At 38.4% G+C, this 25740-nt stretch overlaps 1 protein-coding gene across 1 annotated transcript in view; it reads left to right on the top strand.

The window, feature by feature from the left end:
- LOC145773805 (uncharacterized) overlaps positions 1-25568 on the top strand; it is a 35208-nt gene extending 9640 nt beyond the window's left edge. Inside the window, exons 5-11 of the mRNA XM_082584933.1 lie at positions 1011-1167; positions 1350-1429; positions 8059-8254; positions 14703-14884; positions 19878-19991; positions 21979-22064; positions 25338-25568. Of these exons, the coding sequence (XP_082441059.1) occupies positions 1011-1167; positions 1350-1429; positions 8059-8254; positions 14703-14884; positions 19878-19991; positions 21979-22064; positions 25338-25568 (1046 nt within the window). The remainder of the gene's footprint in view (positions 1-1010; positions 1168-1349; positions 1430-8058; positions 8255-14702; positions 14885-19877; positions 19992-21978; positions 22065-25337) is intronic.
- Positions 25569-25740: the final 172 nt, after the last annotated feature.

The following is a 25740-nucleotide window of genomic DNA, read 5'->3' as shown; positions in this document are numbered from 1 at the left end:
AAACAACTGCTATGGTCTTTTAGCGACAAGGTTCATTTTCAATTTTATATCAGGTTTACGATATCACATTTTACTGAGTTATGCAAGAAAGAACATAATCGGTTTCGTTTTTAAAGTCTTCATTTGACCGGACCTGGAATCGATCTAAGATCTACCAGAGCAGAAGGCGAAACCACTCAGCCACTGAGCTGGTGAACTAACTTTCCACACCAACGTTAATTCATTCATCTTTTTAGTGCAACGCTACATTCTCAACTTCTCTGCATGTGCGAGTTTTATTTTATTGCATTGTAGGCCTGTCAAGTTTTGCTTTACTTTATGTTTAAGAAGTTGATTGAGAAAGATAGTCAATAGGACGCTTTTTTTGACTGACAAAAAAGCATTTGAAAATGCATATTAGCCAAAAGATCTTTGCATTAAACTTTTCTTATCACGCTTTTCCGCTCTAGTCAAATAACATCTCGTTGATGGGTGGGTCCCCGCCGATTGAAAGTTTGCTATTGATTGCATATCGCGGTAGGCCACATTACGTAGATTTAATCAACACTTTAGCGTACACTTTCTCAGCTTACAATTAAACTTTGACTTTAACTATTGTGTGTATAAATAACAATTGATTCTTTTATCTTATATGAGTGTTTTTTTTGTAATAACTTACACAATTTCTGTCTTGAACGTTTTCTGCCTGGACTGTTTTTAATGCAGGTCTTACTTATTCGAAGAATTGGTGTTTTCAGAAAGACAATAATAATACAAAACAGTTGCTTACCTAGTTCTTGCACAATCCATTACTAACATATGCCCTAGTCACTCCAAATCTCCAGATTTATTACAATAACCACTCCAGTCTATGCCAAAAACGTAAAAGAAAAGTAGCAAAAGATGTTAGCCTACTGCATGGCTGGGGTCACTTCAGCATGAAAAAATACAATGGAGCAGAGATGTAGCAAAATATTAAATGTGCGGGGAATCGTTTCTAACAATTTCAACTAAATTGTTTGCACTCAAAGGTGGAGGTTCTAACAACAATGAGTCGGATGAAACCACGGCAATCAATCTTTCACGTGACGCATTGCGAATCACTGCTGTGGTTGTATCCGAATGCTTAAGCAATCTAACTCTCGCTTCCATAGACAATTTGATTCAAGGATCTTCCTTGTACACTTTGTAAGCAAGTGCAAACTCTTTTTAATTTATGGATAGTTTGAACTAGATAATTGTACCTAGTTTTGCTAATGGTAGGCTATTAATATGAAACAATTGATAAATTGTTTGTGTGTGATCACACACTTCTCTGTTCAAAAAATAAAATTATCGCAACTTCTCTCGAGCTCGTTGATTCGTTTCAGAAATCTTCCTGTAACATTTATGATCAATTGCAATGAAACTGAAAACTGTAGTGAAAGGAATGGTAGCCACTCCACCAAAGGTACATTAATGTGTAATACAAGCATGCACTTTAACGCAAGTGATTTAAAGCTTATAGAGCAGAGGTTCTTAGCCGGGGGTAAATTTACCCCCTTAATTGCACCTACCGAGGGGGCAATTTACTGAATCATAAATTAAAGCAGACTTCATTTTTTCAGTTATTAAAAAACTGGTAGTGTTGCACTCGATTTTGATTCAAATTTATGCTTAATGTAAGTTTTCGTCTTTTTCTTTTATCTCCACGCAAGTAGACTACCAGTTTCATTTTAGTAGCGTATGTGTGCTACATTTTTACTGTAGGCTACACGACCTAATTATTGTCAAGGTAAATCAAGGTTATTTGCCAAGATTAATCCAGACAAAAAAAGGATGTGTTGCATTTCTTCGCATGGTTGACTGGACATGATGACATTACAAGGGGCCACCAAAACGGTGGGGGTAAATTTTACTTTTTTTATTCGACAAAGGGTAAACGAGACAAAAAAGATTAAGAATCCCTACTAAAGAGCAGACTTCTGTAGAACGATATGCACCAAATAAAAACTTGCTGGCTTGTACAATGTACAGCGTGTATCGTACATTGAACCAGCAACAGAGGGAAATATTAAAGAGTGATTCGACGACGCACTGATTATTTTCACCAAGCTAAACAAAACTTTTGTAGCTTACTTGGAATAGTGCTGAGGAATAGGGTGGCTCGTTTTTGAACTTCTTTTTTAATTCTCTCGGGGTAGTGGGAAAATGGTGCCAATGAGTGAGAAAACGCTCATGACAAAATTTGAGATTCGTAACAAATTGTCTTCAGCCTCTTCATGGGGCCCAAAAATCGAAAAATGGGGTCAAAAACAAACTTTTTTTCAAATATAATTTTAGTTTGGGTAGATTCAATATTGTTTAGATATATCTAATTAACCTAAAAGAAAAATTTGGAGTCATTTGAACTATTCCTTCAGCTTCCTCACAGCTTCTGAAAATTTCCATTTTGCTGAAAATTTTGCATTTTTGTTGGTGGTTACATGATATATAATTGTGTTAGACATTTTGCCAGCTATAAAACGTCATTGCATTTCTCTTTATAGACCTGCCCTGAGCTGTTGCGTCATTTTTTAATGAAATTGGGTTAATTTGGTAGGAAAATGTTACGTCTTTTATTTGAATTTACGTTACTGACGAAGTTTGTAGTTATGTAACCACAAACAAAAATACGAAATTTTTAGGAAAATGGAAATTTTCAGAAGCTGTGAGGAAGCTGAAGGAATAGTTCAAATGACTTCAATTTTTTTTTAGGTTAATTAGATATATCTAAACAATATTGTATCTACCCAAACTAAAAATATTTTTGAAAAAAATTTCGTTTTTGACCCCATTTTTCGATTTTTGGGCCCCATGAGGAGGCTGAAGACAATTTGTTACGAATCTCAAATTTTGTCATGATTGTTTTCTCACTCATTGGCACCATTTCCCCACTACCCCGAGAGAATTTAAAAAAAAGTTCAAAAACGAGCCACCCTACTGAGGAATAAGAATCTTTCAACATCTGTCTGACTTCGCGAGTTATACTGTCATGTCTGACCTTTAGCCTACTATACGGTTGTGAATCATGTAGCTGTAGCCTACACTGTCACGCTCAGAGATGAGCAAGACTACCATTTTTAGTGATCGTAAAGATTTAAATTGGCAAGATTATGTGATCTTAAAAATCGAGATCAATTTATGTCTAGGATTACTTGAAAAAATGCAGTTTTTGATGTGTAAGGTTGCAAAAAAATTACTATTGGCTCCTCAGCAACCTGGTTAACTCTTTGAAGGTTGGGGGGGGGGCTGTCAATTCAACTTTTTTGTATCAACAGTTGTATCTCTAAAACCACTGAGGCTGCGACTACGAGATTTCTTGACTTTTCCTAACTTTTATTCACCTCTATTGAGCTGAAATTTTGAGCGAATAAAGGTTATAAATTGAGAGATATAAGGCATTTCTCAGCACATCCTCTGAAATATTTCATATTCTATTGTTCAAAATTTTCCCACCAGCTGGATGAAAGTAATTAATTTGGCCCATGTCTCGTTAATCAAATGATTTAAATTGAGATTATGTAAAACAATTTTAATCACAACATTGCAATGCATGTTCTTCATTACTCTATCAAAAAATACCAAATAATTCAAACGTCATAAGTCACATCAACATTTGAACGTATATAAGCAGTTCTAAAATTCACATAGTTTTAATTTTTGGATATCCTCAGCGTGAATAGTTTTACAAAGTGAGTCCTAAATTTTGAAACCGTGCCTTAAAAAATAACAGAGATATCACTCCTAAAGCATAAGAAGAATCGACAGCCCTCCCCCCAAAAATGAGCAAGACTCCAGGAGCCCAACCACCTAAGGGTTAAAGGTGGTTGGTATTGCTAACTTATGCTTTTAATTACTCGGGTGCTGGCTACAAATTGTCGCAAGTTTGTGACTGTTGCCATTAGTAACTGCTGTCGTAGTTTGAGCCGGATAGAAACGTCACGAGCAAGACCGAAGGTTATTTTTCGACCACCTGGGTATAGTGTATATCATACCAGCACTAGATTCCTGAGCATAAGTTGATCCGCCCCGATAGCTCAATTGGTTAGCGCGTCACTTCTGGAACGAAGAAGCTTCAAGATCAAGCGGCGCCGGTTTGACTCTGGGGGTGTGCGCTTGAGCAACGCACGTTAAGGACTGCTCTCCATTCAGCGGCATCTAATGGATGGAATAGTTCCCCAGCAACAAGACTTCAACAATCGGAAACTTCAGTCTGTCAATCTCGGTGACCGGGCCTGCGTCAGTGATTCAAAGCCTCTACAAGTATGCGAAACTGCCAGGATTAAGCTCTGCAAGAAGCTTTCTCAGTCCGAGGATAAAGATTCAATCAATCAATCAATCAATCAAACTGTCGTAGCCTACATAGGTAAATCTTCATTTAAGAATTTTTAGACCATCCACCTCAGGCGGAGGTAGGCACAAATGGTTGTTCTGGTTTGCGTCGCTGCCTTTTTCTATTCAATTATGAATAGAGTCAGCTGTTGTTCTACGCTGAAGCAGTTTACCAGGCGGTTCGGCAACCTGAGTTTGTCGAAAGCACATGTTGAAGATTTCGATAGCGGTCGCAAATGCGTGCACACTGCAGTCATACATATTCTCTTGTTGATTAACGAGATGTTGTTCAACAGGCAGGCACCTTCTTCATCAAACAATGAGTGTGTAAGCCTACAAGTGTAAGGAACAAAAGTCCGTCTCAGTTAAGTTCTTCTTCCTGTTTTTCTGATGACATAGTCCAGTGCAACTTAATCTTATAGTGGTGCACTTGAATGATAGTGGGCCAAAGATTTTGAGCACCTGGAAAGGCCGGATTTAGAGAGAAAGACCCTACGCTATTGTCCGTTTTAGACCCTTAACCTCCACCCTACCAGTCATAGAAACGAGTATTTCAATCAACCACTGATTCCATAGTGAATTATTAGTGATAAAGAAATGTACACCTAAGCAGAGACGTCGCCAGTACATAATTTCTGGGGGCAAATGAGTAGGCTATTATTGCACATGTCAGTGATCCCGTCAGCGTTGGGGGCCAGGGATACCTCCCTTAAAAAAAGATTGAACAAAAAGTCTTAAAATTGCGCATTCTGAGAGCACTCCCTGTCCAAATTAATCATAAAATTCTATCAAATGATGCTGCAACAGAGGGTAAAAAGTTTATTTAAGTTACACCAAACCAAAACAACCGTTTTTTTTTTGTTCTGTTTATTTGCATCAGTACGAGACCTAAAGCTCAATCAATGAATTAGTTGTCAGAAACAGTAAGTCTACATGTTCGAAATATGCAAGTCTTATATACACTGCAAAAGTGGAACAAATCTCCATACTGACAGGGAGACCACGAAAAAAACCATACGGTCTACTAATCAATTGCCACCCTGCAGAAACAATACTTTTGTCATTTCAGACACAAAAAATTGTAACTAACACTGAAATTATATCAATATCTATTGGCCAATAGCCTAGCTTAAAAGTCTGTTAGTCAGTGCAGAATAAAATTATTTTTAGGGGACAATTGTCCCCCTGCTTACGCACCTGCACAGTGTCTTTTTAAGGTGTTTTGGGGGACCAAAACGGTCCCCCAAATTTCTCCAGTGGTTTCCCAAAATTTGGATTTGCAACTACAGTAGAAAAGTAATGGTTGTTTCTCGCTATGTCTTAAGCAAATATGGCTATTTTTTCGTATTTAAATGAAACACTTGCGGTCTCTTAAAACTACTTAGCGGTCACCCAAAGTCCCAAACCAAACCTTAAAAAACCCTGCACCTGCATACAAGTGTTAAAATTAACCATTTGAAGACAACCAAATTTTGTAATTTGATTGTAAACAATTTGTGAAATATTAAGCTACTGTAAAAGAGGAAATGTTAGTCAAAGAAAATAATTAACTAACATCGTTCGTTAAAAATTAGCAGATAATTTTCTCAATGACTGTTAGCAATCAAGCCATTTTCAAAATAACACTTAAAAATGTAGCCTTAAACCTGTGTCATATTTCTTTTCCAAAAGAAACATACCCAAAATTTAATTTGCCCTACGACCTGTTTATAAATGCTTACTTTGCTTTATTCAAAATGATTGCCAGAAAGTTTTACGTTATTACCAGGTGAGAGTTTTTCCAAATGCATATAGGCCATGTTTATGCTTTTAAATTACCTGTTTAGTCTAATGGTAAATCCGGCACTGGCACCAGGGTATTGGATGGAATGGAAGACGTTTTTTTCCATCTTCTATTCCGTCTTCCATTCCGTCTTCCATTCCGTCTTCCATTCCGTCTTCCACTCCATCTTCCACTCCATCTTCCACTCCATCTTCCACTCCATCTTCCACTCCATCTTCCACTCCATCTTCCACTCCATCTTCCACTCCATCTTCCACTCCATCTTCCACTCCATCTTCTATTCCATCTGTCAATCCATCTTCCAATCCCAGGCCAGTTGAGCACGTTATGCACAGGCAAGCACCATATCCATATACTGTAGATTACAAACCTTGGTTATTAAGTGATTGTTATCATAGTAGCGTCAAGGAAACATAAAAGGATATGTTTTCGAGCTACTTTTTTGATTTGAAGTATCTTTGTGCTTGATTTGAATGGCATCGTCGCTATCCGGTTCTTTTACTTGTTGTCCTGTTTTGTCTCTTTTCATTTCAGTCGTCAATTTTGTCAGCATTTTATTATTAGAATAAGGTGTTAGTAGCAGTGACGATCGGTGAGGGAAAGCAAGGAAAGCAATGCTTACCTGAGTGAAAACTAAGCAAAATATAATGACTGAATTCTAGGTTTAACTTATTATTATTTTCATCACGTCTATTTTAACTTGAAAATTACTGTGTTCGTGACTAGAATTACTCGTAACGCTTCATGACGAATTAAACATTTAGACAACTATTATTCCATGTCTAACACAGGATTTTGGTCCTGCAACGTTAAAATTAAGATTGTTCATGACTTCTAAACAATAAATGGATGTATGATCACGACATAGGCGAAGCACAATTTGACAGATTTTGATTTTTGATTTGTTTTGGAAATGCTCTCAGAGCGCACCAAATTGGAAGTGTTTTTCAAAAATTTCTAAGGGAGGCCCCCCAGACCCCCGCTGGAAGTGTTGCCTTCGGCAACACACCTTCGGGCTTCGCCCGACGGTTACGCCCTTCGTGGCTACTACCTTGCTGCAGCATATTTCCAAGTTGCTTTCCCAACGGTTTAAAAGCCACCAAACGTCACTGGTTAGTAGGCTAACATAAGATATGAGCAACGAGATAATTTTTTGCTTTGTTTAGGAAGGGAATCCTGTTTTAACTAGGCAAGTAATCATCTTATAAATAAATAGGCTACCTTGGCGTAGTTTATGGTAAGGAATGGGAGTATTCACTTTATAGGAATCTTTGTTTAATTTTACACCTGAAATGAGTTCCTCGCATAAACATTGCAAATTTTGTTACAACATTACTAACAGCAAATGAAAAATATTTTACATCCAAGTTTTATTTTCTTTCAGCTTACAACTACCGTAGCCTACTATAAATCCACACTTTCATTGATTTCAAAACTGAAACTTGTTATTGCAATATGGTGTTGGGATAAAAGAAGCTTTTTATTATCCTATTTGTGCATCACCACAGAATGGAAAGCGAAAATACGGTAGCCTACAGAACATGAGGTTGGAGTAATCCGCTGTACAGAATAACCTCAGGCAAATTCTGACTGCATAAGTCGCTATGAATTAATATGAAAATTTATCGCTTTTTTGCCAACGTTTCTTTGCAAGAATGTATTTTATTTAAATGTTTTTACACTGATTATCTTTTTAAGTGGCCGCAAGAATTTTAAAAGTTTATACTGTAGGCCTATATGCAATTATGCATACTGCAAAATTTTACAAAAAAGGTTATATAACAACCACTACAGCCAATGAATAGGCCTCTACATGCGTGGTATCAATATGACAGAGTGTGTCATCAGAAACATGCATATCAAAAAGTTTTTAAATACTTCTTCAAAGTTGCTCGACTAAGGAGCCATAATATGATTTAAGTTTTTGGTTTTGTTCTTTATAGACATCTTCCCATCAATACGAAAAACTGTGAGGAACGTCAGTGAGATTTCTAACTCTCTTCGTTTAAATTCGAGCTTTTTCTTAACCCTGTTGGTTAGTCATGATGAAACAAATCCATTGAAGATGGTGATCTTTCTAGCAAACATGACATCCAACCAATCTGCTTCCTGTTATTTAAATATGTCGATATCAGCCAAGTAAGCATATTTAGTTAGGCTTATTGTTTTTGTATGTGATAGTAACTGTGTCAATCACTTAAAAAATACTGAAATAACTTAAGAAATGGCAACCACGTGGCTTTACAAGGGTACAGAATTATTTAAACGTTTTTTGCTAGAGCAATGATATTCTGCTAAAGCGTACAATTTTTTAGTTTAATTGAGAAACAATAAAATTACAGTAGATAATAATTAACATTGATACGAAAACAAGAAATGCACTCGGTCGAATGTTGTTTCGTTAATTTAGGCCACAAGCTATACCAGTGGTTCCCAACGTTTTTTGGCTTGCGGCACCCTACAGAAGAGAAAAATTTTTTATGGCACCCATGCAGCAGTTTGTTGGAACAAACCTTAACCGTTTCATGCCCAAGACTTTAAAAAATGGTATTCATAATCATAGTTTTCTGCTTGATTTTCAGCTCTAATGCAGTGTCAAAAGCGGACACGTTCGCTTGTTGTGCCTTTAGGAAAGCCAATTAATAACAACAACTTCAAAAATCAACATAAATAAAGTAATACAGCAGTTTTACTTGGATTGAATGCCACTCTGAAACGGTATTAAAGAAAGCGAAGCAGGCTATAGTTTAATTATTTCAAAGTCAGTGTGGAATTTGTTCTTAGTTTTGTGTTAGACTCCTATTTAGCTTATACTTGGGTGCACGTTCGATGAAGATATTCTCATTTCTTCCTTCCCTATGAGTATCCTTTTAATTTTCTGTTTTGGTGTTCGTCACAACGGAAATCCAATCTCGTACAGGTATGAGAAAAGCTGTAATAAAATCACCAAAGCCTTGTCTCCAATGCAAGGATATTTATTTCGAATTTTTATCCAGAACTCATGTAGAACCTTCCTGTGTATAAGCTTCATATTTTCGCCGTTACGTATGTCTGTCAGTTCTTCTTCCTCTTTGAGGTTCAAAAGAACATAAGAGTCCGGTCGTCGTCGTCGTCGTGTGAGCGTCTGGGGCCAAGGGTCTATCCTTTTACCACCCCAGATTCACGATGTTCCAGGACTACACTGGAAGGCTACTAGAGAGCAGCCATCAGTCTTTGGTTTCATCATCCATGACACGCAGACCTTCCACTCCGTTAGGTGGCTTGAAGATGGAGCAGTCATTGGTGATGTGGTCTGCGGTCTGTTCCTCGGCACCACATTCACAGGAGGAGGAAGAGGCCATTCCCCATTGGTGCATAGTTGAGCGGAAAAGTCCGACGCCCGTACGGAGACGGTTGAGGCGCACCCATGCCTGTCTTGGTAGTGTTAGACCGATGGGGTGTGTGTGTGTCGGCGTCGGGGATGAACGAATAGAGCCTGGTGGCGGTTGACTTCCATTCAGAACTTCATTTATGGTCCGCCCAAGCAGCCGCAGAGATGTCTTGTACATCAGCTTCGCTGATCAGAAGTTGAGCGGCTGGCACGAATGGGTATCTTGATTTCAGTCGACGGGGGTGCTCGTTTGGAGAGCAGAGATCTTGTGGTGGAGAAGGTGGTTAGGCTCCAGTGCCCGTCGACCGAGGGACAGAGTGGCTTTTCTTCGCGACAAAGCTCAGCGGGTTGGATGCCAGCGAGAATGGGGAGATTGTCCAATGGTGTGGGACGCAGGCATCCGGTCACTGTGCGCAGGGCGCTGTTTATGGCAGTGTCGATGTTATGGCAGTGAGCACTGCGGCACCAAACAGGTGCACAGTACTCTGCTGAAGAGTAGAGAAGGGCTAAGGCTGCTATACGCAAAGTGTCAGCCCTCGCCCCCAGCTAGAGCCTGCCAGGCGCTTAAGTAGCGCAGCGCGGGATGTGAGTTTCTTGCGCAGTGACACCAAATGGTTGCGGTATGTGAGCAATCTGTCTAGTGTTACCCCAAGATATCTTGGTTCAGGGCAGAAGGACAGAGATTTTCCGTTGTTCTGGACATGTAGCTCACAATCAGCTTCCAGATTATGGAGGTGGAAAGCTGCTGCCACAGTTTTGGTTTCGCTGAGTTTCAGTCACCAGTTCTGGAGATAGGCTGAGAGAGTTTTCATGTCCTGGCTCAAGGTGTCTTCTAGATTTTCCCACGACTTTGTGGAGTGGAGAGTTGCCAGGTCGTCCGCATAAGCCAGGGATATCTAGAACAACGGGATTGCTGACTCTGTTTTGAAGTGGACAATAGGAGGGTTACTGCATCATTAGCCTACTACACAAACTAAAATGTGGATTTCTCAACATACAACCCATTTCTTGTTTTTAAAATGATGCTTGAAGATGAAATAATTTAAAAAAAGCAAAAAAAAATTGAAAATGTAGCCGTTTTTCCCCAAACCGCCACCAAGTGGTGAAAAATACACAAATTTTAAACACAAATATTTTTAATACCACTTACTGGATTTGAATCAAATTTTAACAGAATGTTTATAAGTATCAAGACTGAAGCTCTATGGAAGGAAATGAAGATATATTGAGAAAATAAAAAAAGTTATTTTCTCAAAATTTGTTGTTGCAATTGTTGCATTTTTTCAAAAAATTTGATCCTCGGACATGAAACAAATGGGTGCCGACAGCATCATGGACAAAATTTCCAAAATTCTTTGACCAGAGGCTTTGCATGTTTACTCTGTCTGATAGTGTTAAAAATTTGAAAGCGATTGGTAAATAAATGAAAGAGATATTTAGGATTAAAATTTGGTACTTGGTCAAAAATTACATTTTACGAAACACAACAATAAACATTTTCAACACCTTAAAGCCTCCTTTATCATTTGTAGACCCTTTTTTTGCCTCTGCTTAGGTTTGTAATTTTTTCTTAAGTGCTTTTAATGTTTTTCTCCTGCAAAGCTTCTTTTTCTTGATTTGTCAAGTCAAAACTTGTCGAGTATTTGGTAGATTTCTGAATATGCAGAGATTTTGCCACTGTCTTGTTTTCCTAATTTTTTTTGCTGAAGTAAAAGGTTGACAAAAAGGGCTTTGATCTTCTGTTGTTGGATGGCTTTCTGGTGTTACAGGAAAGGTTACACTTGTGTTACAGTAACAGTTCATCAAATCTACCACCATTGTTAGACTTACAACCAACCTTATCCAACTTTCTTTGTTTAGCAATACCACAAAATTGAATTTTCTTACTTCTTTTCATGTTTTTTTTATTTCTCATTTTTGATGACTAAAACTTTCCCAAAAGTGATGCAATAATCAATTAAATATGAAAACTAAAGCTGTGTTCAATACTCAATAGTCTTGGATGACTAACAGCAAAAGTTTGCTTTAAAATGATGATCTTAAGTTATAGACAAGGCCAGCCATTAGTTGTTGCTATGGGCGTTGCTAGGGAAGATGCCTAGGAGTGCCCACTTTCAAGACCTTATTTTAGCTTCACAGCAGGGATATCTAGAAAGGGCGACTTCTCAACAGCGTAATTGACAGGCGCTTTCGCCTTTTTCATTTTCGGGCGTTAACAGCGCTGACCCTTCTAGTGTCCATCGCTTTATCGAAATTTGCAAAGTCAGCAATCCCGTTGTTCTAGATATCCCTGCATAAGCATATTTGGAGAGACCGTAATTGGCAGGTCGTGGGTGTAGATGTTGAAAAGAAGTGGAGCCAGGACTGATCCCTGTGGGACGCCGTTTTTCAGGCGTCTCAGTCTGCTTCGCCGTGAGCTACCGGTGGTGAGGGTGAAGCTTCGATTCCTGACAAGTTCCATAATCATATGAACCATATGTCGGTCAGGAAGAAGGCGAAGCAGCTTGCAAGTAAGGCCGCGATGCCATACGGTGTCATAGGCAGCTGTAAGATCTAGAAAGACAGCGCCGGCCTTCTTTTTTGCCTCAAAGCAATCCTCGATGTCTTGAGTTAAGAGTGTGACCTGATCTACGAGGGATTTTCCGCGGCGAAACCTAGCTTGCTCTTTTGGAAGGAGCGGGTCGATGATTGGGTTGATGCGTGCGTAGATCAGTCTTTCGAAGATCTTGAAAGGAACACAGAGGAGGGATATCGGACGATAATTCTTTGGGTCTTCTGGTGGCTTTTGAGGCTTAGGAATCGCAACGACTAAAGCTCTTCTCCAGATTTTTGGGATTGTGAGGTGGTGCAGGCAGGAAGAGAGGAATTTACGTAACCAGGACTTGAGGGCATGGCCAGCATGGAGCACAAGCTCAGGCAGATCTTATCTGGCCCTGGAGACTTGTGTGGTTTCACTAGGCGGAGGGCGGTGGCAAATTCCTCTGGGGTGAAGTCTCCATAGATTGCTTCCTCTTGTGGTGTTTCCACTCGCCAAAGGGCAGATACTTCCTTGGCGACAAGGCGAGATGCCTTGCGGTCCTTTGTCTTGTAGACCCCGTTCTGCACTAGCTGGGAAGCGATGGCATTGGCAGAAACGGGGCACTGACGAGGGGAGTTTGCTGAGCGCCCAGTGAGGTTGTTGATGATGCTCCATGCTTTGCGGCTTGAGTGTGAGAAGTCGATGGTTTGGACTGCTTCGTTCCATCGCTCAAGCTTCTTTGTGTCCAGCCGCTCAAGTAGTCTGGTGGTGGCGGTGTTAGAAGCCGCACCACTTGTGGCGCCTAGGTAGGAGCGATAGAAAGCTTCACACTCAGAGTCCCAGCATGGTGTATAGCTGGTTCGATGGCCACGTGGTGTTGTGGCTTTTGCCGCAGTTATTATGGCATTGCAGAAGTCCTGGTTTGCCTCGTCTGCCTTGCATGTTTCGTGATGGTAACTTTGCAGCAGACTCATTGGTCAAGTAGCTGTATTGATTCCAATCGGCTTTTTTGAAGTTCCATCGCTTCACCGGTGAACTCGGGACAGGAGCCACAAGTTTTAGGGCGATGATGAGGGACGGCCGGTGTTGGGACCGCGGAAACTTTTCAAGCACACGTCTGTCTGGAAGAGAGCTGTCGACACTCACGAAGGCCAAGTCAGGGTTTCTCCCTGTTCCCCAGCGGCCGGAATGGAAACTGGCTGGTTCCTTTGGGTTGAATAGGAGGGCAAGATGGTTTGTAGAGGCCCAGTCAGCCAGCAATTCTCCGTCACTGCTTGTGTTGTTGTAGCCCCAGTCGATGTGCTGGCAGTTGAAATCGCCAGCGTAGAGACTGGGGGAGGGGAACGTTGGAAGGGATGTTGGCAACGTTCGCGAGGGTGGAGGCTTGTAGATGTTGACGATGTTGACGATGTTGTAGTCTGAGATACAAATGCACACCCACTCAATCTCAGCTTCAATTGGAGATTGGTCGACAAAGGTCCACTTCAGGCTCTCATGCACAAACGTGGCAATGCCGTGCTTCCTGCTTAAGGTAGACCCGGCTAGCGTGTAGTTGGGAATAGCTAGCCTATCTGCAGAGGTACAGTGGGTCTCTTGGAGGAGGATGACGAGTGCCCGGTTGGTATGGGCAAGCTGCTCCACAACTGGTTCGATCGGCAGCAGTGGCCGAGTGGTTAGCGCGTTGGGGTCGCAGTCGAGATCTTGCATGTTCGACTCCAGCCACCCGCACTTGCTGTTGTTTCTCTGGGCAAGAAACTTTACGATAATTGCCTCTACCCAGTGATCGATTTCGAGTAATGGGTAGTACCAAATTTAAGTCATAAGTAGAGCAGACAACCGGAAACAGACATTGCTGTCGGCTGCAGCGTGGGTCAGGTGTACGTCGGAAGGCGTACACCGATGCATAGCGCTCAAGTCCGCTTTCCCGCAATGCAGGATAAAGATAATAAAACAAACAAACAAACTTTGATCTTGCTTGTTGTGTAGCTTTCTATGTTGAGCTGCAGAATGGTGGGGCGTCTGAACTTGTCCATTGCCCCTTGCAGCTGTGCCGTCCGGGTGGAGGCTCTTGGTTGACAAGTTTCGTTTGGCATCTGCTTGGGTGCAGATGTTATTCACAGGATGAGGCACGAGGAGCCACTTGTCGTCCATCCCAAGAGTCCGATGATAAAAATGGATCTTTTACCTATGTATAATTTTCATTTTACATTTTTGGAAAATAATTCTCAGCTTTTTCTACAAAGATTCGAGATGCTGTGTAATTAATGGAAGAATATCTTTATGTTTTTATTTGTTTTGGAAATAGAGAAGACAGACATATAAAAAAGAAATATGACAAATAGTTTGTGGCATCTCCGAGTATTATACTGTAATTGGCACCCCAGAGTTACGCGGCATCCACTGGGCAATACTAGCCTATAGTAGCCTACTGCCCAGATGGTTGGGAATCACTGGGCAATATTACAGTATCGTTGGTATTTGCCATTTTAAGCCGGAATCTTCTTAATTGTTCTTGATTAATGTAAGAAAGACATGGAGGTGACACAACATTTCATGTCACATTTTTTATGTCATCAACGCTTATGATCCGTTTTACATTACATACTAAACCATTTGTTGACTGTTTCTTGATGACACAGCAGGAACTAAAATCACAATTTAGCCACTAAAAGCAGAACTTCTTATCAAATTGACTATAGGAAGAATGGATTCACTACGGCGGTAGCTGGAAATCGGGACATGATTCAAGAGGATTATTTGAAACGCATTGCTGGTGACGACAACAATTGGTTTGTGTTGGGAGATAACTGCGATGAAGAGCTAACAACGTTGGGACTTGCTTGTCTTATTCACAACTTAACGGCGAATTCATCGTCGCAAGGTAAATTTTAATAATTGCGTTGCAACAAAGATGAGCGTTGAATAGATTACTGTTATAGTTAACATTTTAAAAAAATATGTCCAATTTGTTTTCTCCAAATTAGCCTAGGCTATGTCTTAAACAGATTGAACTTGCAGTTAGAATTAGGGCATCTGGTCGCATTGAGAAATTCACTGATTAATGGTAGTTTTGATACTGTGACAGTGAGTAGCTTACTGCAACAGACAAAAAATGCACACTCTACGTCAGCGTACGAGCCAAGATGCACAGGAGGCAACTGCCTCCTTGCTGTAAAAAAATATTTGGTAATTTGAGCAAAAATTGACTATTATTTGGGCAAAGGGTGCTAAACAAGAAGCTTTAACATTAAATTAACTAAGACGTTACAAGTTGCACAACTCATGTAGCCTAATGTAGAATTTTTCTTTGGCACATTCATGTCATGTGTATTATGTTTTGTACAGCGACTAAAATAGGCGTTTTTACTTAACTTTATGTAACTTACCTGTATTTAAAACTGTATCTTGTTGATTTTGACAGCCACAAAATACAAAATGAGTTTGCATTTTAAGCAAACAAGTTTTCATAAAAATACTCAAATTAACACGGTATGGTTGCTTCATATCCCTTATTTCGTTTACGTTTATTTACGCAACAGTAGTCTACCATGCTTATTTAATACCCACAAATTATCAAATTGTTTGAAGCTGGTCAATTTCTTCATGCAACTGCCCAAAGTAACAAGATGTAGGCTATTGCTTATTTTATTCAACATTATTCACTCTAGATTTTATGCAGTTTTATGCCGTTTGGAAAGCTGTTAAATGAATAGGCTACAATCTGATGAAATATACTATTGTAAAAGTTTTCAAAAAAATAAATTAGCCTATATGTTTTTTCTCTTAAATAATACGCAACATTTAATATATATTCTTATATTGTTGTATGCTACAACTTAATAATAGGATACTATTCAGGGATGGAGGAACCATTTCAAAAGTAGGTGGGCCCAGAGGCGCAGCAGTCAAAGTCAATCCAACTTCTAGGGGGCGAAGCTCCCCAGACCCCCATTACAATGTTGCATAGGCTATCTATATATTTGAAATCGTTTACACCAGAAGTCGGCAACCTACGACCCGCCAAGGAAAATCATCCAGCTCTCCGCTCCCAAATTATAATAATATGTGGCCAGGCCAGTGGTTTATTACAATATAATCGAATGGAAGAACAAGTACTTTTCATTAATCATTTTAGTAGGCCCACGTCTTTGATTTGCAGCGTTTCTGTTTGTATAAACAGAGAACTCAACATAAAGCGCCATTATGATACAAAACATGTTATTTTTTCCAAGTTTTATTGGATACAAAACTTATTATTAATCCAAATAAACAAAAAACTCAACATAATGCGCCATTATGATACAAAACATAATATTTTTTCCAAGTTAATGGATCAAACAAGGAACGTCAAAGTTAATCTACTCAAAAATAGCTTTGAAACAGCAAATTTCTCTGTTACAAAGGAAAGGAAAACCAATGAATTAGAAAATTCTTTTGCTAGCTACAAGGTAGCACAATCAATAGCAAAAGACAAGAAATCGTATAGTGATGGAGAATTTGGGAAAAGGTATAAGATGGATGCTATTGAAAACATATGTCCATAGAAAAAAAAAACTACTTTTCAGATATAGGCCTAGGTTAACTCTTTCAACAAGAACGGTAACTCGAGGAAAAGAAGAGATATCGGAGAACGTAACATCTAGCAAAAAGTTATTGTATCTACAGTTCTTCGCAATGGCAATAGATGAGAGCACTGACAAGACAGATAAGCCTACAGCTGAGCTGGCAGTAGCCTACTTGTGCGTGCAGTAAACAAAGATTTTTATGTTTAAGAATTTCTTCAGCTGATTCCCGTCAAGGATATTACTAGCCGATATTCTGAAGGCATTAGGCTACGACAACTCCTTGAAATCATACCTCTGAATCTATCAAAACTAGTATTAATAGGCTAAGGCCCGCCAAGACCATGTAAAGTTTGGCTTTGGCCTTCTGTTAGAAAAAGGCTGCCGACCCCTGGTTTACACATCGCGTTTTCATAATTGCTTTTCGTGCCAACAGGCAAAATTTTCCATTTTTGGGCCGGATTTGGTCTAAAAAAATTGCAAAATTGTTGAATTGCTCTACTGTAGCGCTGTACAAAATGTGGCGATGTACACACAAATAAAAAGGCAACAATACACACACAGTTATAATACCACCTGGGAGTAATAATATGCAGCATTATAAAGTAGGCTACGTGCATCATATCACTGTTCTAACCATAGAGAGCATAGAGAATAATTATATTGATTGATAGATTGCTCCACCAGTCACACGCAACTACACCCACACGTGCTGCACATCAATAATGGACTCAACAGAAAAGTTTGAAGATTGGATTTCATCATTGAGCTATCAAAGATGATCAAACTACTGTGTATCAAATGAGTGAAGACCTTTTTTTGGAACTCCCTCTCTGATTTGCCGTTTTCGCTACCTTTTCAAAGAAATTAGCTTTTAAAAGTGGGTGGGCCAGGCCCACTCACAAAATAAAGTAGGTGGGCCCAGGCCCACGAGGCCCACGTGGTTCCTCCATCCCTGGACTAATATCTGTAGCCACAGGTATGCAATTATTTGCATACCCTAACCCATTTGCTCAAAATAGTGGGCAAAAAATAAAAAAGCTCTAAAAATTTTTGGCATAATTTTTGCTACTTCATGCTCAATTGAAAGATCGTTTATTGTTTACAGAGATTGAAAACAAACATTTATTGTTTATGAAATAGGAACGTTTATTTTAGCCATAATAAATAATGAAAGGTCTTTTTTAAACAAAATTGATAACAGCTCTGCTGTTAAAGATTTTGGAAAACAACATGAAAGTATTTTTTTCAAGACAATACTTCTTTCAAGTGACCAGACATATTATTTTGTTTCTGAAGTAGGCTAGGCCTAGCTTTTAACGAAAGCCTAATTACGTACCGAATTGCATAAAAAAAAATCAACGTAATAACATTTTTATTTACCAGGGCACAGTAGTCCTTTTTGAAATTATTAGGTTTATGCTATTTAGCTCAGGCGATAGCTGTTTCAACATACATTAGACGTATTCTGGGAAACAGTCGATACAATGATCAGAGGTGTCCTACGGATTTAAGACTTTTAGGATTCTGATCAGATTTTGTTTTTGATTTTTGAGATCCCAATCTGGCAATTTCTAAATATCTCAGATTTGCATCAGAAACAGATCCGAAGTCATTTTATGTCTGAAATTTTATTATAAAAGTCTTTCTCCACCCGACAGATTCACATTTTTTGTAAAAGTAGTTTACAAAATGATTCATGAAATTCAGTTGCTTACTGTTTAATTGGTGCATGGTGCTCAGCCTACCAGCGTACACCAGCGCGATGGCTATTCTTCGTCTTCGGGGATGATGGCCTTCGCAAAAAAAAGCTGGCGGTGAGTTCTTAAATGGCTAATGAGTCCAATCCTGGCTTTTAAAGTTGGGTTACATTTGGTACTTTTAAGATCCTTTGAGAGAGTTGGTTGTGAGTGTGATTGTCGTTCTTTTCTTTGCATTCTTTTTTCTTTTAACCTTTGAGATCTGCTCTTCTCAAACGTGGAAACACCTTCATGAGTGGCAGATCTCCAGAGCAGCCTATCTTCTGCGGTTTCCTCCTAGTTTGTGAAATTGATGTTACACATTTTAAGATTGCTCTTCAGTGAGTCTTTATACTGCTTCTTTTGTCTACATATCGAACGCTTACCCTTAGCCAATTCCGAGTAAAATATTTGCTTGGGAAGACACTGATCTGGTATTCGCACTACATGCCAGCACCATCTGAGTTGATTTTGAATAATGTGGGACTCAATGCTTGTTGTTTCAGCCTCTTCTAGCACGCTCAAAGCGTACTGGGTGACTGATCAGCTCTTATAGCACTTTTGGTTCCCACAGAACAAGTATCTTGACTTGGAATGTGTTATCTTCGATCAAATGCCTAATTATGTACTACTTGACACAAGCACTATAATAGCCTAGTTGCTGAAATAACCAGTCAGTGCATAGCAAAGCAATAACTAAAACATGTGCTGTAAGCTTAACAATGAAATAAAACTTAAGGTAAGTCTAGTAGCTTACTTTGTAACATATGCATGTTAATCTCTCTAGCATTAAACATTTTCAACACATACTGCAGTAAACATGCAATAAGCAAAACTAATGGTTAGAGTTTGGGGAAAACTATGACTTTTTAACATCAACTTTAACCTGACTACAATGTCAGTGTTTCCACTATAGCTCACTAACGAAGTGGTTCCAAACTTTTTACAAGTTTAGAAATGTCGCCAGAAGCTCATTAAAATTTTTTATCTTTGTGTACATAATTAAAAAACATTTATGAAAGTCTAGGATCCGGATCCAATTCGGATCTTCTTTGTAAAAAAACAAAATCCAGATCCGATCAGGATCCGGTTTATGTAGGCTCACTTCTGACGATGGGGTATCAATACAATATATCCCCTACTATTCTCTCCTAGAAGCATAAACAAAGATAACAACAAGAATTGCTGCTTACCTTGTTATAAAAAATATCTTACTAGTTAGCTCTGGTAGCTTAAATGATATCATCAGCAGAATTGTAAAGGAAAACAGCGATAACATCCAGCAACTGCCATTCAACGGGATGTAATTTATACAATAACATTAAATGCACATCAAAGACGTTCATTATTTCCGTGATGTTTAGTGGGAAATGTAATTTGCCTGCACCAACACTCAGCACCCAGTATACAATATAAATTTCACACTGTCAACTTTGATGACCGATTTTGCGTTAATGGTTTAAACCACACTGACATAGTTAACTTGTAAAAGAAGCTCTCTCTTTCCGAGGGTACATGTACCTTCTATCAATGAGCTGTTCAGTTATGAAATAATTATATTATTGCTTGAAAGGATGTCTTGGATGCGGATGCAATTGTGATTTGCGGAGTGACTTTAGTCAAACGTGTAACAACTACAACTTTTCGTGTAAAGATGAATGCGATAGCGATGGATTCCGTTGTTCGAGTAAGTTAATACCCTACTATGGCAGTAAGAAGTGCTGATAATTTTGATGCACTAGCAACAGTATGAAAAACTTGGTTAATAGGATACAGGGATATCTTGACACTACGGGATGCGAAACTCGAAATCTGCCAGTCCAACTGAAGGGCTATAACTATGATGTCTACATTGTATTGAACAATGCCGTGTTACTGCATGAGAATGTTTGTTTTGCACTGGCTGTTTTCACTTAATCGTTTCAGTGGTATTTGTTATGTTTTCGACAAAAGTATTATTATTTCATAAGTTTATTGCCAATTACACAAAAAATTTACTTGAAGAACGGACAAAAAACAACGATTATTGCCATATTGTGCATTACCTTGGCTAACATATGCACAAAACAAAAATAATGCAAATCAATATCATTGGACAATTAGATATTATAACTACAAATGTTGTCAACCTCCTAGTGGTGAGCCCAGGTAATTGATTTTTGCAATCAAGCGACTGACAACAAATCGAGACAGCAATTGTAGCTCATACCACAATTAAGTGATGACATAAATTCAAGTAGTCGCAGTCTTGCGTGAACCACCACTCGTCATTTTTGGCTCATTTTAGTTCATTTTTGGCGAAACAATACAAAGTTTTACAATCAATTCAAAGTTATGGTGGCCTATGAGACAAGCTTCATCAGCCTGCAAGCCGAATGACGTCTCTGCGGCATTCTTAACAGCGCGAACAAAAGCAGAGCGTGGGTTTGGTAACGTGAACATTTTCATAAAATAAACGTTTGAACGCTCCCAGGCGCGAGGAACCCGCGAAGATGGCTCGAATAGTTCGCAAGCTTATGAGTGGTAGTTCATGCAAAACTGCGAATATTTGAATTCATGTCATCACTTGATTGTGGTTACAAGTTGTAGTTATAATATCTAATTGTCCAATGATATTGATGTGCATTATTTTTGTTTTGTGTAGGCCTACATGTTAGCCAAGGTAATGTACAGTACGTCTATGGTCGTTGTTTTTCTTATTTTGTCCGTTCTCCGTGTAACTTTATTATGGAATAGGGATAAACTTATGGAAATTAATACTTTTGTAAAAAAAAACAACATAACAAATACCACTTTAATGAAACGATCAAGTGAAAACAGCCAGTGCAAAACACATTCTCATGCAATAACACCGCATTGTGCAATACGATGTAGATTGCATAGTTAGCCCTTTAGTTGGACGCCAATGGACAGGCAGATTTCGAGTTTTGCATCCCGTAGTGTCAAGATATCCATGATAGGATACTCTCTTTATGTATTGTAAGCATTAGCCAACAACGATAACGTTTAAAATTGGTCAATACGAATCTTAAATCATTGCTGGATGTTCTGAAGGTTCATATCAATGTAATCGTTCCATTTTGATGCTGTAGAGTTTAAACTAGCTACAGGTTTACGTACAACAAAATCAATTTCAATCATCTTGAAGTCTAACATCAGTTACACAACCGTGGTCTTTTATGGTCCTTGATTAATACCGATGATAATCGAGCTATAATTTCTCAAGTAAATTTCTCAAAATTTTTTCTTGAGTTCCCCAATAATGAGAACCCCTACACGACAGTTGAAAGGATTTGGTTCAATACTGATCAAGATCATGTGGCTGTGTGTTTGGTAAGACCATCGAAGACATGTCTGTAGGGTGGACAACTGGACATGAAGACTGTATTTTTTTATCTTTTCGTTGACTTAATCTCAGCCACATCAACCACCTGGCATCAGCCTAGATAAGCTAAAAAAGCAAACTAAAAAACGCTGAGCACTCACTAGTGATACTTTATCAATGCTATTATATTTCCTGGTTGATCTAGGGACATGGCGAGTGAAACACAGCGTTGTTTTAGCAACATACAAACAGTCGGAATTATAATACTGTATATTTCCTTAATGATGTACCATATGTGTATTTGTTAGATTGTATTGAATATTGATTATTGGGCAGTTATGTTTTGTAGAATTAGAAACATCTGCGTCTCCTACAAGTAGCAATGGTACACCTGGCAGTGGAGAAACGATCGATTGCTTTTCTTGCACCTTACAGGTAAAGCTGGTGGTTTACTCGGCACACTAAAAACTTCTAAAAACAATGAAAACTATTAATACTACAAAAAGTGCTCAATGCTAAGCAAAAAAGCAAAGCAGAACGAATTAAATCAAATATAGTTATTACTATCTGAATCCTTAACAGCCTGTTTCACCTATCCTATACGGATCATCAGAAGTTCTTATTCAAATAGAATATATTTGAATCTATTCTATTTGAATAAGAACTTCTGGTGATCCGTATAGGTGAAACAGGCTGTTAAGGATTCAGATAGTAATAACTATATTTGATTTAAAAATTACTTATGTGTATTTCACATTACATTATTTTCGAAAAACTTTGTCTTGATTCTGTTGCCTTTCATACAAAAGCCCATTTTCTCTTTGTTGTGAAATATAAATGAGACAAATTGTAATTTATTTAAGTTGACGAGTATTTTCTATCAAAATATCGAACTCATTTCTTTTCGACACAAAACTCGTTGTTTTTAATTTTGTTTTGACCAAAACAATCGTTTTGAAAGTTCTGTAGTATTAATAAAAAAAAGTCTACAATTTTTACATCTCTTCTCAATCTCTGTTGTTCAAGTTAAATATCCTGCTGTAGTTTCCTCTAGAGTAGACCAATCTCAACCGCGGCCCTCAACCATTCTTCTTGCGGCCTTCATCAATGCAGAAAAGAATACTATTTGTGCAAGAACAAATTCCAAAAATGGCGAAAATACCTGGTGGTCGCCTAACTTAAGTAGCCTACTAGCAAAGAAAATGCCTTATTATAACGTTTATTCACACTACGGATACAGAGCAATTAGCTGTGTTCATCAGGGTAGTTACACCAGACTTTAACATTTGCCAGCAAATTCTCACTTTACGCTCCATTCACGGCACAACACAAGAGATAGGCTAGGCCTATATATGTACTGTGAATTTCGTTTAAGTTTTTTAGAAGCACATTTGGACCTATCAAATCTGTATTCAGTTGCAACAGATGAGTGTCTGTCCATGTTAGGGAAGAATCATGGTCTTTATGAACGCGTTAACAGATGGCGTAAAGAAGATAACTTTACCCCAGTGATGTGGTACCCCTTCATTTTATGCCAGAAAATATGGTTGTTTAGTACCTAAAGATATCCAATGTGATAGAAATTGTAACATTAAAAGCAAATTAGATTTGTGAAAACTGCAAACTCGCTTGATCATTGTTGCTGACTATGAAGACGTGCACATGTTTAGGCCTACTGCCGTTCGGTGGTTAAGCTATGCTATGTGGTTTTAAGCTAGAGCACCAAGTCAACAGATCATTCGAAACTCGAAAGCAAAGTAGGCTTATTCGCGATATGATTGATGAATTTGAAAGTCGCATTAACGGTGTCAGCTCTTTGTTTCATTTTCAGAGGTAGATGATCTCATTTGCACTTTCCAGTGACTAAATTTTGCACCGGAAATTACATCATACCTTTATCAACCCCTCCCGATTCATTTTACAAATTCGAGCCTCAGATGGAGTAATTTTTGAACCCTTTAAAACTTATTTCGACAAAGATTTCATGCCTGGTCAAAACCAATTTACGCTTTATTAGCTGTAAGTTAGAAAAAAAAAATTGTTTCTATATGAAATAGCTCTGTAACAACTTTCCCCTAAAGTTTAACGACTTACCTCATTAATGGCGCAAAAAATTAAAACGACACCTTAAATTCAATTTTAATTTACAAACATAGTAACTTATTCAATGTTTGAAAAACAATCATTAGCAAATGATACACCAAAACTCGACGGCCCAACAGGCGAAATTTTGTTGAAATCGAAGTTATAGTTTGACCAGGAGATGGAAAACAAAACAAAAAAGTAACTTTTTCTCCGCTTTCCCTATTTTGTTAGTAGAGTAAAGTTCAACAGCCTTCATGCTAAAGTAGATCATGTTAACAGCGATATGTTTTAATGGACCTTGGCAGAACGCCTTGTTGCATGCATATGAACTAACCTACCAGATCGCACAACGCATCCTTCAACAGTGTCCTATCTACCAACCGAGATGTAAATGCTAATCTCACAGAGCCTAATAACAACACACTCCACTGGCTGCAACGGCTGGATGGAACACTGTGATTGCTATTTTTATTTGTTATCAATAAGAAAAATAAATGTTAAATACTTCAGAAAGGCATGTATGGTGTAAGTTGGCATAATGTAGCCTACTCAATCTATAATGTACTCGAGAGAAAGGAACAGGTCACACTACTCTTGTTAGTGCCAAAGGCTTAGTACCCTATAATAAAAACTTTGTTTTTTCATTCCCCAAAGCTCAGTAACTGAGTACTCAACCCTGCACATGCAACCAACCATTACCGCAAAGTATATATATAAACAATTTTTGGGTGAACATTAAACGAAACGAAATTCTATAGCCTATTTGTAAAACGCGGCTTGAAAAGGAACAAAATAAAATTCTTCAAAAGAATAATAACACGAAACAAATTATAGAAAAAGAAGTTTTCTTCGTTTCGTTTCAAAACATTTTCGAAATTCTTATAGTTTTGAACGCTCGTAACCTTGCAGAAAAGGTGATTAGGGTTCGACTACCAGACTAGAGGATTTGAACCACTGACGCAGGTCCAATCACCGAGATTAACAAAATAAAGTTTCTACTTGTTGTTGATGTTGTTATCTGTGAATTATTTCATCCACAAAGAGCCGCTGAATGGTGAACTGTCTTTGAAAGGTGGGCACTTTAACATTACCCACTCGTCGAAAAGCGTAATCGCGATTCAGCTGATTTCAGTCATGTGACTCGACACGTGATATTCTGATCGAAAAATTTTGATCCAAAGATATTTAACTGAATGCTTCGCTAAAACCAGCGTTGCCTAATGGTTAGGGCAGAGGAGTAGTAATTTCGAGTGCATGGGTTCGATTCCCACCCTCTGCTAATACTATTTTTTCTTCTGCAACTGAACTGAGTGCAAGAAGGATCTTAATGACTGCAATCAATGGAGTTTATAAAGAAAATTGTGACTAAAACACAAAGCAATTTTACATTGAAAAGCAGACACTCGTCGACGAGTGGGTGCTGTTAAAGTGCCTACCTCTTTGAAATGTTTTGCTCAATCGCACATTCCGACAGTTGCATGTTTATGTCATTTTATTTTGCCGTTTATTAATCTATGATCGTTTGTGCAATTGAGCTATAGCGGAAAATTAATACATTTTATAACATGAACTTTCGATTTTGTATAATCTAGTCTACATGGAATTTTTTAATTTACTTTCAAGATGATTAGAAACGCAACCACTACCGATGACGTGAAGGAAGTGATCGAAGATCTCAAATCTCTCGCCGTGACTTCTAACCAGATTTTGCATAAAGAAGTCAAACTTTTCGCAGAGTTCATGACCGGAATCACTAATTTATTAGAAAATGGCAAAATTGAAGTAATTTCTGTTCTAAATGCTAACTACGTGTTTTTGTTTGCAACCAGGCTACCACAACTCTTTTACTGTTGAAAGTTACTGTAGCCTATAATAAAGCTATTCTACGTGCTTTGTAAACTTCAGTTCAAAAATTCAATGTAAGCTACCTGTAGGTTTACAAATGAATAAAAAAAAGGAGTAGGCTAGGCTACCGCTAGGCCATTTTCTGTGATTGTGGTGTGAGAAAGTTGTTTTCAATGATCTT

Source organism: Aplidium turbinatum, chromosome 7 (genome assembly GCF_918807975.1).
Source record: "Aplidium turbinatum chromosome 7, kaAplTurb1.1, whole genome shotgun sequence".
Lineage (NCBI taxonomy): Eukaryota > Metazoa > Chordata > Ascidiacea > Aplousobranchia > Polyclinidae > Aplidium > Aplidium turbinatum.
This window is presented reverse-complemented; position numbering and strand designations above follow the sequence as displayed.